The sequence below is a fragment of the Branchiostoma belcheri genome, unplaced genomic scaffold (assembly GCF_001625305.1).
Source record: "Branchiostoma belcheri isolate BF01 breed outbred unplaced genomic scaffold, Haploidv18h27 scaffold2, whole genome shotgun sequence".
Classification (NCBI taxonomy): Eukaryota; Metazoa; Chordata; class Leptocardii; order Amphioxiformes; family Branchiostomatidae; genus Branchiostoma; species Branchiostoma belcheri.
Genome location: NW_017803490.1, coordinates 5,999,781 through 6,016,676, shown reverse-complemented (window position 1 = coordinate 6,016,676; position 16,896 = coordinate 5,999,781). Strand labels below are relative to the sequence as shown.

Genomic DNA, 16,896 nt, shown 5'->3' with positions numbered 1-16,896 from the left:
ATGGCTTGATTGACAGCTCCTGTGTGATGGCAATCCCAGCATGCATCTTACGCATCTCATTGACCTAGTTGCATACATTATTTCAGACAGGGTGATATTGAAGAGCCAAAGGTTGTGTACCGGGTTGATGGGCCTGTATCAGGTCCTTTGGTTTTAATTGTTAATGGGAGAAGGTAGTTGAGCTGGTGGAGAGAGTTGTCTACCAGGTTGCCTCCAGGTTTTAGACTTGGTAAGCCTGCTGCCTGGGTGCAAACAAAGAACCTGTACAGGCTGCAGGCATCTGGATTCTGGTGACATCTAGCTTGGTGCTGTTTCTAGTTAAGGCTGTGCCAAGTTATTTTCTTGTTTCCTGGGTAGATCAAAAGGGAATTACATAATGTTATGGACCTACAAGTGACAATATTTTGCAGAACAAAAACCTTCATGTGAACGACACATACAACCACATTTTAGCATATTTTCAGCATTATTTCCTATTCCTGGTTATTGTTTTGAACCATGCAAAAAAAGCCACACAAGGTCTACTGAAATTTAAAAAAAAAACATTTTCACCTTTCTGGTCTTGACAACAATATGTTAAGAAATGAAAGAAAAATATACTTTCTACATTGTGCAAATGGGATTTTAAAGAATGAAAATTTTCAAAAACTTGAGATGAAAGCAGATGTAACTTTGCATTTACACCATAAAAAATGAGTTCACCAAGACCTAGTCCTAGATATTGTTTTTCTGCTGATTTTTCAGTTTAGCAATTTTTTTGCTGACAACCAACAAATGAGGGTGGTGAGGCCTAAAGAAATTTATATTCTCTCTCTCCGACGTCAGAAGATCTCTAAACTAATTTTTCCCCCAGTAACGAAGTTTAATTCCTCTTTTAAGTCTTGGGTTCCCTTCAATGATCATTTGACGACATTCCTCTAAGCACATTTCTTTCTTTTGATTCGAGAACTAAGAGATGTGGCATAAAGGAACTACAAATTACCGTACAATTTTCCTCCTGCACAAGAAGATCTTTAAACAGTTTTCTACCCCAGTAACAAAGTTTACCTCCAGTCTATGCCACTATTGATGACTATTTACATAAGAATTACTCTTATCTTCATGCTTAGGCCTAGGAAAAAAAGAAAGTTGTTTCCTGTTTCAGTCCTGAAAAAATTAGGGTTGGTAGGTAGGGATTATCTTTTTTTTTCTTCTTCCTTTTTTTGTTAGAGTTTGGCAATCTGTAGTGATCTAACTTACACAATACAGTTTAAGAAACTAAAACTTGCATGAGGACACTTACATTTTCTATCTTGGAAAACCAATTGTACAAGGTTTCATCACTCAGGTGTCAGATCATGGAGCTAGAAAAGGTTGATCAGCTTGAAAAATTGCCAAGGTCCACCCCACAAAAAAAGGCTAGGGTGGGCAATTTTTTCTTGAATCGGTCTGGAAACAGGAAACACAACATTTTGTTTCTTAGGCCTTAGATGGAGCAACAAGCCACCAGGCTAGGCCTAGTAACAAATGCTACATCACAATTCTTTATCATCATTAATGTCAAATCCTGGAATGCTTAACATAATTATAAATAATTCAGATTATGGCCCATCGCTAATTGTATTGTAGTCAGTTACAAAGATGAGTCTGTCTGATTTATTAATATAAATTGATATTCCATCATGTAATAAAGGAATAAAGCTTTATCTATGGAGACGTGAGATTTATTTTCTGATATTAATGTTACGAGTGTCAAGTCCAAAAAAAATATATGTTAGTGTTTGTATGGATCCAAGGTTTAGAGCTAGTTTGTATTGCATCAAATCTGCATGTAAAATATTGGGACGATACAAAAGGTATATTTTCTAAAACATTTTCTGTAACATTGGAAATTGTCCGAAATTTTACCTGCACCACTCAGACTTTAAATAAGAAGTACTAAAAACTTAAATCATACTAAAAACTGTTCAAAAACTAATTTATACTTCATAGATATGTATGTGAACAGGTAGACATCAGAAATACCTGCTCAACCCCAATTTTACCTGCACTGAGGTACATATTTGCACTTATAGTTTGAACACTGCATAATGAAGCCTCATTGCACTATAGCTTGTATAGGCTACTTAAAACAGCATCATACTTAACCTCAGTTGAGGATGAGTGCTTTACCTTTTTATACATCCATATATTTTATTACGTACTAGCCATATGAGGCATGGAAAGATGGAACATTTAATGTTAAATTGGTAGCCTTTAACATTAATAAGAAGATAATAATTGAAATGTCAGTAAACTGTGCGTGACCACCTGATGAGTCGAGTGTAATCGACGAGGTGACATTTCTTAGGTAACGACTTTACAATTGACCGTCACATCCAGTATCGGTCACTCAAATGTGTGGGATTGGCAGCTGATTTTTCGTTCATTTGGGGGAATTTTTAAATGGGAAAAAAGAAGTCAACTTCTCAAATAGTTTAAGTAGAAATACTTAATAAACAGTTGTCATTTCGTGTAATTTTCATTTATTTTTCTCTGTCAAATATGCACACAGTGTCCAGTGTATTTGCAATAAACTTTCGGTCATGGTCTTGTAATAAAGTTATCTTTATAAGAATTTAACTCATGTTAGCTCTGATACTGTCACTTTTGCACTCTTGCACTAGCAGAAGAAATAATTATCGATCAGCTTTCAATACAGGCCCAGGGCCTAGTTTTTTTTCCTTATTTAAATTGTGGACAGAGTTGTAATGATTTTCTGTGTTCTGATTGTATACCGGATTCTGATTTAGCTCTAGCCAGAGAGCAATCAGACATCAAGCTCCGAAAGCAATCAGAATCTGGTAGCTATCAGAAAACTGCACCTAGCTGGAAAAAAACTGGTTCTAGACGATCAGCGAAGTCCGTATAACAGAACCGGTGGTCATGTTATTGGCTTGTCCACGCCATTAGACATGAGAAGGCGGAATTTAAACAATCCGGCGTGCTTACCTTGGGATTTTGCGTCCGAGAACTGTGCTAAGGATATTTGGATACACTTCCAGTTGGTCCAGAAGCTAGGACATTTACTGTACAGGGATTACTAACTCATATCATTTACACAGTGGAAAGTGTGTGTTGTCCTTCTTAAAAAAAGAGACGTTTTCATTTTCCTTGCTTAAAAAGAGTTGTATACTTTCTGTAGACAACTTTACGGTGATAATTTCAACCAGACAAGCGACTGTGGGTTGCTGTTTTCCGAGTGTCCCTGGGACAGTTTGTCTGTATAAACCTCCCAACAGAACAGATCTTTAACTGTTATCATTTACTAAAGTACACAGCAGAAAGTGTGTTGTCCTTCCTAAGAAAGAGACATTTTCGTTTTGTATTTTCTACAGACTAACCAGACAAGCGACTGTGGGTTGCTGTTTTCTGTGTCCCTGGAACAGTTTGTCTATATAAACCTCCCAACAGAACAGATCTTCAACTGTTATCATTTACTAAAGTACATAGCAGAAAGTGTGTTGTCCTTCCTAAGAAAGAGACATTTTCGTTTTGTATTTTCTATAGACAATTACGGTGATAATTTCAACCAGACAAGCGACTGTAGGTTGCTGTTTTCGGTGTCCCTGGGACAGTTTGTCTATATAAACCTCCCAACAGAACAGATCATTTACTCAAGTACACAGCAGAAAGTGTGTTGTCCTTCCTAAAAAAGAGACATTTTCGTTTCCCTTGCTTATAACATGGAGGTAGAAAAAAGGAAAGGAGGGAGGACGTATTTAGCACCCGCCGCGGCCTTTTGTTTTGCGGCGCTAGATCCCGCTGGTTTCTATTGTCCGCCGGCCCGGCGGTACTTCGTTTGATGCCTATGTTCGCCGCGGTCTCTCCCGCCAGAATTCCATATATGGCTATGCAAATGAGCCGAAAATGACATCACTGCCAGCGACGGCAGCCGAGTCCACTCCGAGCAGGGACCGACATACCCGAGTTTCCGAGCATTTCCTTATTTGGGTTGCGTCGTATTGTTGCGCAGAAGTCAGCATCGGGAGCGGAGGGAAATGGCGGATACGCAGATATGTTTATGTTTGTTGTGCGACGAAAAATGGGCGAGTTACTGCGTTTTTTGTGTTTTGTAAAGCTCGAATCGAACATTTTAGAACTGGAACATTTCAACAAATACAATCGTCTAGTATGAATTTGTGTGATTTTTTCTAGATATGCCGATATTTATTCTGGATAGTTGACGATGTTTATGTTCCATTTTCCAAACTTTCGTAACTGGCAAAGTAGCGATTTTTCCGGCAAAGTGGACTATTTGTGGCCATATTCTACAAGCTGTGTGCCTCTCTGCTAGCAGAGGAGGTGTGTAGAAATGGATTTTGTGCTCGAAGGCCAAAATAGAAACGAGACATAAAGTAACCGGGACATCCTTGCTTGTTATTTTTCTACCACAAGGAAATATTTGAAGTGACACATGCGCTCAATTCTTTGGTTGATTGTGGTTACCGGTAGGCCCGGTGCATGTTCCTCAAACAAGGATTCAAGCAAGGATTTGACCAAAGATACTTAACCTCCTGTTGTTTCAAGTATCGGGGTATAAAGATACTAGAAATAACAATTAAGTCTAGTTACTAGAAAATAGTTGCAGTGCCGTGCCGTCCGTCAAGTTTGTCGTCTTTGATACACGCTTCTTACCTCCCTGCATTCATCGAAGTAATCCTCAAATTTGATACAAACTTACCGTAGAATAAAAGTTGCTACACTTATAGTTGTCAAATGCCGGGCATGCCGTCTTGTCACTGACATTAATAACAATGGAAAACTCTGGTGTGCCGCTCTGGGGGCTACGCAAATCAGGGCAATTGACAAGTTCGTGCCAATTACAGTTTTGACGCCCGCGGCCAACATCGGACAATAGGCAGAAAGTTTGAGCTCCCTCCTTTCCTTTTTTCTACCTCCATGCTTATAATCATGAGTTCTACATTTTTACGGTGATAATTTCTACCAGACAAGCGACTGCTGGTTGATGTTTTCGGTGTCCCTGCTGCTGGGACAGTTTGTCTATATAAACCTCTGGACAGAACAGATCATTAACTGTTACCATTTACACAGCAGAAAGTGTACATGTGTTGTCCTTCTTTAAAAAAAGAGATGTTTTTGTTTTCCTTACTTAAAATCATGAGTTTTTAAGTTTTTTACAGACAATTTACGGTGATAATTTCAACCAGACAAGCGACTGTGGGTTGATGTTTTCGGTGTCCCTGGGACAGTTTGTCTATATAAACCTGTGGACAGAACTCGATCCACCACCGTGGAAGTGTTGAATGTTGGAGTGAAGCCCCCTTATCTCTGTTGCTAGGTTACCTAGCTGCCTGGCTCTCTCAGGTGATAGCTGTCTTTGTAATGATTACCCCACCTAGGCTTTGAGGCACAGGTTAGGTTTAGTGTTTAGGACAATGCAGGCTATTCATGCCCATTCTCATGTATTCTCTATGTACAACAGTCAAAGGGGTATCAGTCAAAGCAGAGACACAAAATGCATAAGCTTTGCCATCAGCAAACGTGTGTGTGTTGTACTGTAGTGGAAACACTTTTTCATTCATAGACGTTTCTTATTAATATTCTATACATTGCCTGTGTGAGTTTTCTTTCAAGGGGTGGTTATATTATAATATATTATAATCGCATTGCTTAGACTGTCAGGAAGTAATATATTTTTTATAGGGCCAAATGATATTGTATGAGTATGACCTCAGCGTTTAAGAATTTATTTGTTTAGGATGGACATTCTGATTGTTCATCTATTGCTTTTGATGTTTTGTTAAAATTGTGTATGTTTGAGTAATAATAGAATAATGTTGAGTATCTTCTTATGAATTAGCAAATCTGTTATTTGTGTCTCTTTTGTAGCAGTTAAAATGATGTCATACAGTAAGCATTCGGTTATGACTGTTATTCAAATGTATGAATTCAAATATGATAGTAGACTATTCAGCAAATACACATTGTCAAAAGCCAACAAGAAAAACAGTTCAAAATGTTGTTTGCATTTTGAATAGAAGAATAATTTAATTGTATAACTTAATCAGGGCTCGAATTACATTGTTTGGTAAAGACTGCACATAAGAAAAAACGTTAAAAAAATACAATTTTCTTTAATTGTATAACATATGGTTTCAAGTAGAATGTTAGCACAGATTCTAACTACACTGTATTAAACAGAAAGTTTGCTTCTCAGTACATGTGTCTAGGCCCATAAGGACCAGATGATAGATGTTTTTCAATACAGCAAATGGGAAACAGTTACTCTTTTTTTACATTTTCATACCTTTGCTCAGGATATTTCTAGTGGTTGCAATAGTCTATAAAGCTACTTGCTATTTGCAGTCAAAAATTACGTATGCCCCTCCAATTTCACATGCACAAAGTGGTGAATTCAAGGGATAATCAAGCCCTGATATATATATAGTAAATATATATATGTGGCCTTACCAGTACTGTGTACCCGCTGGACAGAGCCGGTTGGAAATATGGTGAGAAGACTAGCCGACTGCTGCCTGCCCGTGTCAGGGTCCCTCACAGCAGTTACATAACAATCAAATACTGGATAACACTAATACTGTTTAAGAAGGAGGAGCCTTGCCACCTTAAATGGACATGCACTTTACAGTTATACAACTGCTCAAAAAATGTTTAGGTACAGGTTTATATGTAGCATAGAGCTGCTACATGTTTGAGCCATTCTTTTTTCAGCAGAAATCATCCTGCAGGCCACTTTTCATTGAGGTCATGAAGGAAGAGGTATTACTACTAGCGTCAGACAAAAAGTGTCACAAATTCACACAAGTATATACCTATTTTTGGAGTAAATACAGGAAAGAACAAAATTTAGGGACAGGGAAGAACGAAAACATTGCATGAACGTTGCATCATCGGCATATTTGAGTTGAGGTCCAGGGTAGCTTGTATGTAGTTCAAATTGCATGACATACCACAAGTCAATATAAACATTCTGCTGACAGTTTTTGTTTGCAGTTTCTGTGACTGTGGGCTTAAAATATCACCACCGCAGGTTTATTCACGATCACTTGTTTAACAAGGACCGACCTCATGACCTGACTGTCTGTCATCTTCATCAAGGCAATCATGACTTTCACATTCATTCATTCCTATCCATTCATTCACTACATTGATAGAATTGTAAATCTCTAATATTTGCGATAGCAAAATTTCGCGGTCTGAGAAAGATGGACATGTTTGTGGAATTACATGTTCGTGGTGGTAGCAAGTGCAGAAGAAAGAAAGTCAGTGAATTATTTGTTCACAGTAATGATAAATTTGCGGTACAGAAATGACTGTGAAAACCCTAAATATAAAGTATTCACTCAATCTCTGAGTACAGGAGAGTTTGTCAAAATGTTCAGACCTGTACCTAAACGTCTGTATTTGTATATACGTACCGGATGTTACTTTCAGGTACACAGCCAAAATAGAAACACATACAAGATTATAATACGGTCAAACTTGCCCAAACAACCACTTCTATATAGCTATAAGCTGGCTATCTGGTTAGTATAATGACCGCTTTTCCTCGGTCCCAATTTTTGTCCACGTAGAAGTAAGCATTAACTAAGGGACTTGTCTAAGCTGACTACTAATGTCCAACTCAACTGCGACTGGTAGTATTGGGACCGCACATGGCCCAATATCTGCCTATGACTATGTCATTTTGAAGCGTGTGGTAGAAAATGTTTTTTTATGATAACTTGACTCTAGAGAGAAATTTTGATGCCTGTTGCTATTGACTTTGACAGCATGACAGTCTTTGTGTGATGTAAAATGGCATCGACAGTAAAATGGTTGGAAATTTTGCTGCAGTTTTCTTCTTTTCTGTTCTGGCATGTCACCTGCTTTTGTATAAGAAGACCACTTGTCTAAGATGACCACTTTTCCTTGGTCCCCTGGGTGGTTGTCTTAGACAAGTTTGACTGTACCCCTAAGTTCATCAATGATAATGCCTGTGATGCAAGCTGAAGTTATCAGAAGCAAACACTGTTAAGTTCCAGGTTCTTAGGGCCTAATTTAACAGCAAATGAAAACCCTATGAGTGCTTCCCACGGGCGACTTTTCAATTAAAACTCCACCCAAGAGTGTTAACGATCCCTTCTGCCTGATTAATTTCTCACAGTGACTGTTAACGTGTCTGGATAGATTCCTTCAGGCTTTGCTATTGGGATTGGATAGTTCTAAGAACAACGCAAATGGGTGGAATACTTAGGTCCGCTGCACTTAGATCTTGTGGTGTCTTTTGGGCATTACAGTCAAAAGGCCTGCACTTTTACCAGACTGACCGTTATTGTCGCTGTCATTTTCTTGCCAGGCTCATCGAGGCGGCAAATGAGTGCCAAAAGACTGCCAATGTGGACATTGACCTACTTGTGCAGAATTGCGAGCGATGTTCCGCCATGATTGCTCGAATCAGGAAAAAGGAGACGGATCCAATAAGAAACGTAAGTAAACCAGCAAAGTTTGTCTTCTTCGAAACTTGTTATCAGTCAAACTTGTGTAAGTGACCACCCAAGGTACTTGATGAAAATGGTCGCTAGACAAGGTGGCTACTACAGAGAGGATCCATTTAAAGCTTGAGTCAACCAATGGGAAAAACAATCAGAAAATGGCCACAATATTGCCTGCTAGTCCTTATATATACAAAGGTGATCACTAGTAATAGTAGTAGTAGAAGTAACTGATTTGACTGTATCAGTTTTCCTATGTGCCAATTTAGTTGCGTTATAATATCAATATGCTGTGTACATGTACCTAGATAAGTCTAACGATAAACCTGTATCATGGTGTACTTAAACATTGCTCAGTTTATGAAATACATAACGTTTGTGCTGTGTTTTAAACCAGGTTATTTGGTTGCTTGCTTGCTTGCTTGCTTGCACAGTTTAGAGTTATGTTGGTTTTACTTTTAGTAGCAAGTCAGCAGATCTTACTGCACCTGCGCGAAATCTGTAATGTATTGTGCATAGCACTTCAGTTGTACGTCTCATATAAGGTCATACTTGAGCATATAATGTTAACAGTCTGTCTATAGTTTCCAAATGCTATGTCGGAAAAGATTTTCTCTGCAACAGGCAAAATCCTGATGCAACGTTGACCAAACATCCAAACAAAACCATGAAAGATCAGGGTTTCGCGTAGGTGCAGTACGTTCTGCCAACATGCTGGTTTTGGTATGTGGGTGTTCAAATCGGTCACTGTAGGACAAATTAATAGCTCTGACATCTAGAGATTACAAAGAGTCATTTCTAGTGTCTACACTCCAGTTATTTAAGGGTTTGTGTGTGGGAAAATTACAGAGTCTCCCTGCTGTTTTTATCTCAAAGAAACTGGTACCCTGTTGTTTCTAGAAATTTCTTTGTACCTGAGTATACAACACTATCAGTATGGCTACTCATTTTTTCAAATTAGATAAAAGTACAGGAACCTGTAACATTAATTATTAATACACCTTGGTACTGCATAAATGTATTAGGTATCTATGGTTGGTTAGGCCTAGGAAAAAATGGTGTGTTTCCTGTTTCCCAACCAACCCTAGAAGAAACTGCAGACCCTAGCCTTTTTTGGGTGGATCCCTGCAAGGGACGTAAAGTTTTCGAGCTAGCTGATCAACTTTTTCTAACTCCACAATCTGACACCTGAGTGATGAAACGTTGTACAATCAGTTTTCCAACATTGACATTGAAACTACAAGTGTCCTCATGCAAGTTTTACTTTGTTAAAACTGTATTGTATAAGTTGGCTCACTATATAGAGATTGCCAAAGTCTAAAATAAAAAGAAAGAAAAAAGACAACCCCTACCTGCCGACCCTAAATTTTTCAGGACTGAAACAGGAAACACAAGATTTTGTTCTGAGGCCTCACATGTTGCCAGGATGGGTAATTAATTGGGGTGGACGAACAATCAGCAGAATGTTTATTTTTATTTAATTTCTTTTTAATTTTGTTTCATTCACATTTTATCTGTAAAGGATTGGTTGGGAAGCAATGTCTGCTCATCAAATTTTGGAAATAAGCACAGAAACACAAGCAAACACACAAACAAACACACTGAAAACAAAACTTTAAAATATGAATAGAACAAGAAAATGAAAATATACTTATGTCTGAAAGTCTAGTTATCAATCTAGGATTGAGGTGTAAAAAAAAAACTTTTTTTCTTCCTTGAACTATCGTAGAGTGGAACTCATTTCTACCAAGTACAGTAGGGGCATCATCACTAGATAGCTTTAAACAACGCCTGTAGCGAGATGTGCCAAGGTTAGGTGTAACAGGTCATTCGGTGTAATGTAGCCAGCTGATGCCTGCCTAAAAAGTTGTATATTAATTGCCAAAAGGTGGTCATACATAGCCTGAGTGACCACCTCTAAAAGCTGGCCATCTGGCCAAAACAACTGCTTTTTCTCAGTCCCAATTTTTTCCTGCATAGTTGTAAGCATTTAAAGGGACTTGCTTAAGCTGACCACTTGTCCAAAGCGACCACGACTGTCACTATTTGGGACCGCACATGGCCCAATCTCTGCCTATGGAGACCGCATCATTTTCAAGCATGTGACAGAAAATGTTTTCTGATGATAACATAGCGAGTAATCTTGCTGGATAATCAGCCAGTTTGCCATTGATTTTGACGGCATGACAGTCTTTGCGCAATGTAAAATGGCGCCGACTGGGTCACATTGGATCAGTGGGGCAGTCTGTTGTAAAATGGGGGGAAGTTTTGCTGCAGTTTTCTTGTTATGTCATCATGCTTTTTTTTGGATAAGAAGACCACTTGTCTAAGAAGACCACTTTTCCTTGGTCCCCTGGGTGGTTGTCTTAGACAAGTTTGACTGTATTAGCTTGTAATACAGATTCAGAAGCTGGTGTATTATGCCAAAAGCCGTTTATACCAGCCATACAGATACAAATCTTTTGCCTGAAGTCTGCCTTGGGTTAGACCTGTTCAAGTTAACCCAATTAGTTTCACTCCAAAAAACTCCCTAATAGTGTGGGGAACACAGATGGGGTTATCTGATAGCTTTAACATCCCAAGAGGAAACATCTTGGACCATAAGGTTGAACAAAAACCTTGAAAAATAATTTATATTGCCTTTCGGACATGGTCTTATCTCTGGGATTACAGACAATTATTCTATTTGGCTGAGGGGAGCTCCTTGAGGGTCTGAATCAGTCCAAAGTTTTCTTAAAGGAATAATTGTTAAGATCCACTCTTAAGTCCACTTGAGGTCTATGTACAACTATCTCAGTATCTTGGACAATTAAGACAATTACAAAAATGACTAGGTGCTCGTAAATGATTATACCATACATACATATATACGCTCAATGCAAAAAGTTTGGAAACTTGAATTCAATCAAACATATGAGTTATATCTTCACTGTTACTTAATCACTTTATCATATTATACGTCACTGGAAAGTGTAAAGTGCCATTCCCAAGCGCACAACACTGAAACCTGCCACAGATTCGAACCCAGAACCTTCAGATTCTGAGTCAACAACCCTAACCACAAGACTACCTTTACGTACATGTCAGTCATGTATCATTCTGCGGCTATTCCCTCATGAATACCTGATGGACGTTACTGATCCAGAGTTGATTGACCTCAGTGTTCGCCAGTAACCTTTGGTCAAGGAGACTTCTGCTATAATGTGTACATATGACTGGACTCCAGCATTTGGTACATGTTGTGGGCTACACGTACACTGTAACACTGTATGGGATATACATGTACACTGTAACACTGTATGGGATATACACGTACACTGTAACACTGTATGGGATATATGAATAAATAAAGTAAAGATAAAGGCCATGTAATTGAATGACACTCATAAATCAGATTGATACAGCTGTCCCTATAAACCTTTACACTAACATTGCTGCCTTTAATGCTTAAAGACATTTATTTACACTAGCACTGCTATCCCTGGTGCTTAAAAGACATTTATTTACACTAGCGCTGCTGTCCCTAATGCTAAATGCCTGCTGTCCCTGGTGCTGAATAACTTTCACACTGACACTGCTGTCCCTGATACTGATTAACCTTCACACTGACAATGCTGTCCCTAACGCTGAAAGGACATTTATTTGCACTAACTCTGCTGTCCCTGGTGCTGAATTCCAGGTACACTGGCACTGCTGTCTCTGGTGCTGAATAAACTTCACACAGACACAGCTGTCCCTGATACTGAATAACCTTCACACTGACACTGCTGTCCATGGTGCTGAATAACCTTCACACTGACACTGCTGTCCCTGGTGCTGAATAATCTTCACACTGACACTGCTGTCCCTGGTGCTGAATAACCTTCACACTGACACTGCTGTCCCTGGTGCTGAATGACCTTCACACCAACATTGCTGTCCTTGGTGCTGAATGACCTTCACACAGACGCTGCTATCCCTGGTACTGAATAACCTTCACCCTCAAACTGCTTTCCCTGGTACTGATAAACACATAACAACACACACTGACATTATCAAGGTCCTGTATTGGTGTGAAGCATGATGCTTTACCTATTGTCAATATAATTATCAAAAAGTTGTCTGGTAAACAAGCAAAGCTGAATTTGTCCTTCAGAGTCTTGTTGACAATCAGTTCAGACATCAGAGGTTGTCCTGTACTGCAGTGTTGGCAATTAATTTATGGTCGGGGCAAACAACAGGAAATATAAGTAATAAGGGACTGTTTGTATGTTTGTGTCCTTCAGGCCCTCACCCTAATTTGGTAAGCTTTTCCTTGGCCCTCCCTCAGGTATCAACTCTTGAAAAATATTCAAGATATCAACAAAAAAAAGTTTCTGAATGATTCTGACCCCATTTGAAAACTTTGAATATATGTCAGAATGTTATGAAGAAGACCACAAATTTTGCCATGACCCTCCCCCCTGCTAATTTTTTTCTACATGGCCCTCCAGTAAAAATTATTCCTTGTCCCTTCTCCCTCTGAGGGCTGACCCTCCCCTTAAAAGTCTGTAACTGTGACCCTCCAAATTTGATCCAAACTGCAAAGAAAGATGGAAATGGCCTTCCAATTTTTTTACAACATATGTAGATTGCATAAGACAACCCTGACCAAACATATAAGATATGTATGCCAATCAGAAGTTAACCTTTTCCTTGCTACCTGACCCTGTAACCAATACATATTAGTTGGTGCCAAAGGCTACCCTGGCAGGAAGGAGGTTATAGACTGGCCTCATGGTATCAAATATTGCAATTGAAACAGCTGAAGCAACAGTACATTACAACTTAACCTTCTCCCTGCCGCCTAACCCCAGAACCAGTCCAAATCTGGTACCAATTGGCGACCTTAGCATGCTGAAGGTCGTAATAAGGTGAAGGTGACAAAACCATTGCGCTCAGTCATACTTTTTTAAAACCTGCTCTAGACTTTATTCAAGGGCTCCATTTTAGACTGTGTCAACATTAGATAAGCCATAATGATAAGATAAGCCAGACCTGCTATGCATAAAGTTCATTTATCAGTTACTAAGTTACTAGTATAGGGTTAATGACCTGCTTGGAGGTGTATATAGTGCCATAACTTAAGGCAGTTGCACAAAAAAGAGACTGTATCTTGCAGACATTTTATTGGTCCCTCACAATTTTTGTTTGATTGTCACATAAGAATACAACTTGATGATGAGATGGTTCTTTTGAGCTGTGATAAATCAAAAGGATATTATATACAATGTAAAGTACATCCTTAATTGAGTAACAAGTACAGAGCTATGTATGATGATAACATCTGACTGAGAATGTTGTAGTGAAGTCCAGTGGCTTGGATATTTGCAGAAAGTTCTTCCAAAATACATGTAAAATTTCTGACAAATTGTAGCTAACAAAATGATAGTGCTCAAAATAGCCCTTTTCCATTGCCCAAAACTACATAATTCATATCCACACCATCATGAACCACTGCTATGAGGTGTAGAAAGAATAAGAAAATTAAATTCCCTTGGGAATATATTTGTGGATTCTTGTATAGGTGGAATTTTTAGAATGTTTTCAAACAAAAACCAATACTGTAAAACAGGCTCCGCCCCAAGCTGTCACCAAAAACAGTTCAGCACCGGCAGTTCCAACAACCTTTCTGAGAACTTCATGTTGCTGCAGTTTTTTTACATCACACATTTCAGTCTTGTTCTTTGAACACATCGTTGAGAGGTTGTTTCCTTTCATGTATCGCCCATACCACATAACCAGGCTCCACTCCACAGGTGTAGCCAAAAATACTTCAGCTCAACAACCTTTCTGAAAACTCCTTGTCGCTGCAGTTTTTTTTTACATTGCACATCTCATTCTGTTCTTTGAACACATCTTTGAAGGGATGTTTCCTTTCATGTCCTATCCATATATGATACCCCATTTCCCCAGGTATGAGTCAGTACAAGGAGCAGAGGAATTATCTCCCATTGATTACTGCTAGCCACAATTAGTCCGAGCATTTCGGTCTCCTCTCTAAGACCACCTGTGGCAGATCTAATGGAAAATCCAATGTGCCCAATAACCAGCTTCTGTAGCTCAAATTAAAGGGTGGGAATTCGGTACACTTACTTAGCAATGTGAGAAAAAGTTTGTCACCTTTTTCACTGATTGAAAGGTAGACTTTTAATCAGTTGTAGTTACTGAAATTTTCTCTTGGGACCATTTTTTTCCAGTCTCTTGCTGTCAGGGTCTGGGGTATTTGGAAGATACATGTAAGTCTAGTCCCCCTAGAAGACAGAGTACTGCAATTCACAATTTTGTTGTGGTACTTTTATGTTCTCCATTTTCACTGTCAGTTTTGTCCCCAATCTTATCATAACCATGAAAAATTAATTCACTGACTTTCTTTTTTCTTCACCTGTTGCCACCTCGAAAGTATAGTTGGAACCGCAAACATATCCATTTTTCTCAGACCTTGAATGTTTGCTACACCAAACATAAAGTGAATTACAGTGTCAGTGTGAAGGTTAATCAGCACAAAGGACAGCAGCGTCAGTGTGAATGTACAGCATTGTCACTGTGACAGTGTGAGTGTCATTCAGTACCAGGGACAGCTGTGTCAGTGTGAAGGTTAATTAGCACCAGGGACAGCAGTGTCAGTGTAAAGGCAATTTAGCACCAAGGACAGCAATAGCAGTGTAACTCGCATTCAGCTCCAGGGACAGTATGAATGTCTTTCAGCACTAGAGACAGCAGTGTTAGTATAAATAAATGTCCTTGAGCATTAGAGCCAGCAATGTGGGTGTGATATAGATTTTGAACATTATGGTTGCATAGATGTGCACATGAAAAAAAAAGAGCATCAGCAACTAAATCTCAAACTTCAGTTGGTACAGGAGTTTTAAACCACAAACTTTTAAATCTCACAACTTTTTAAAACTAACAAAAATGAGACCAAACAGTCTACCACAATGTAAGTAACAGACCTGGAAGCCATTATAAAAGTCTTGCTACTTTCTGTAATGTAAGACCTCCAAGTTGTGGCTTTAACTCTGCACAAAACTGGCTGCAATCACGTCAATCATGGTCATCACGGTAAACCCACGGCTTAATGCCGTCATCCTTACATCAAACCTTCAAAAGCCCCAAAACTTCCCACCATGCATTTTTGAAACTTGGTGGGATTAGATCCGTTGTGCAGGAGTATTTGTGACCGTCATCGATAAAGGCAAGACATTGAATGAAACCGGTTAAGCCAGTTTGCGCCGGGCTTTCAACAAATCACGATTTTCCCGAACTGAAAGCAAAGTGCGTTGTTTGATGTGTCCGCATGTATAGATTACGCGGGCCTGTCACCTTGGATGTAGGATAGGATTCTGAAGCAATTTCCCTCGGCTTTCTCCCGTCTAATCTTCTTACGGAGGTAGACTAGCTGGAAAGCTAATGGTGGAATGATGTCCTGTAATATTGCATCTGTCATCATTATATGCAGCCTTGGGTAGCTGGTGTGTATGTGGACCGAGTCAAAACGCTCCATGAAGAACCATTACCCCAGCACCCACGCTGAAACACTGACACCACAACTGTGTCAATTGATGATGATGATCATGATAGACTTCTGTACCGGTGTGTCGCCTTTTCAAACGTTGAACCATTCCTAATAGCCGTTCTGGCCATTAGAACAGAAATGGTCAATGACAAGAAAGAAAGGCCAAGCATAACTGTGTGAACTAAGCTGCATGCAAACTCAGGGTCTTTTACATTCAATCAGAAATGAACCAGAAAGACTTGTTGAAAATGTACTGTAAATCATTGAATATATGATGTTTTCACAGTGAGGAGCACATGGCCTTATGGTTAGGATTGTTGACTATGAGTCCGAAGGTTATGAGTTCGAATCCTTGACGTTTCTAACATTTTATGGCTTTATATTTCTATGAAAATTCTTTAAGCAATATAATTTTGAGATTCCTTTAATAACTTTTTTTTTATAGAAGATTTTTCAACATTAACCAGTTTCTCGTACCTTGCATCCTTTTCATTTCAAATTGCTAAGTATGAAAGGTAGACATATTACACACACACAGATGACAATTCACATCTGCAGACCCCAATCTGTACGTCACACTGGAAGATGTGGTATTGTGAAGAAAATTTCAGAGCATGGCCGATTCCAATCAGTACACGTCACGTCGTAAGACACGGTATTGTTAGTGTCCCCAGGTGTTCTCTTAATGAAGCAAGCATTGTAAATTCTTCGGGGAAATCCTGAGTCTGACCCAATTTTTTTCAGTCTTCTTCTCGGAAAAGTCCTATTGTATTGCTAGTAGTCCCTGTGGTGCCTGTAACATTATGTAAGGCCATGTCTAGACTGAAGGGTAGATCAGGATTTGACTGTAGTCAGCTTGGAGAAATTGGCGCTTCCGTCTTGTAA

General features: G+C 39.1%; 1 protein-coding gene across 1 annotated transcript in view; it reads left to right on the top strand.

Moving 5' to 3' along the window:
• The window catches only part of LOC109468443 (vacuolar protein sorting-associated protein 4B-like), a 40,767-nt gene that overhangs the window by 9,840 nt on the left and 14,031 nt on the right, over positions 1 to 16,896 (top strand). Inside the window, exon 3 of the mRNA XM_019766689.1 lies at positions 8,342 to 8,471. Coding sequence (XP_019622248.1) covers positions 8,342 to 8,471 — 130 coding nt within the window. The remainder of the gene's footprint in view (positions 1 to 8,341; positions 8,472 to 16,896) is intronic.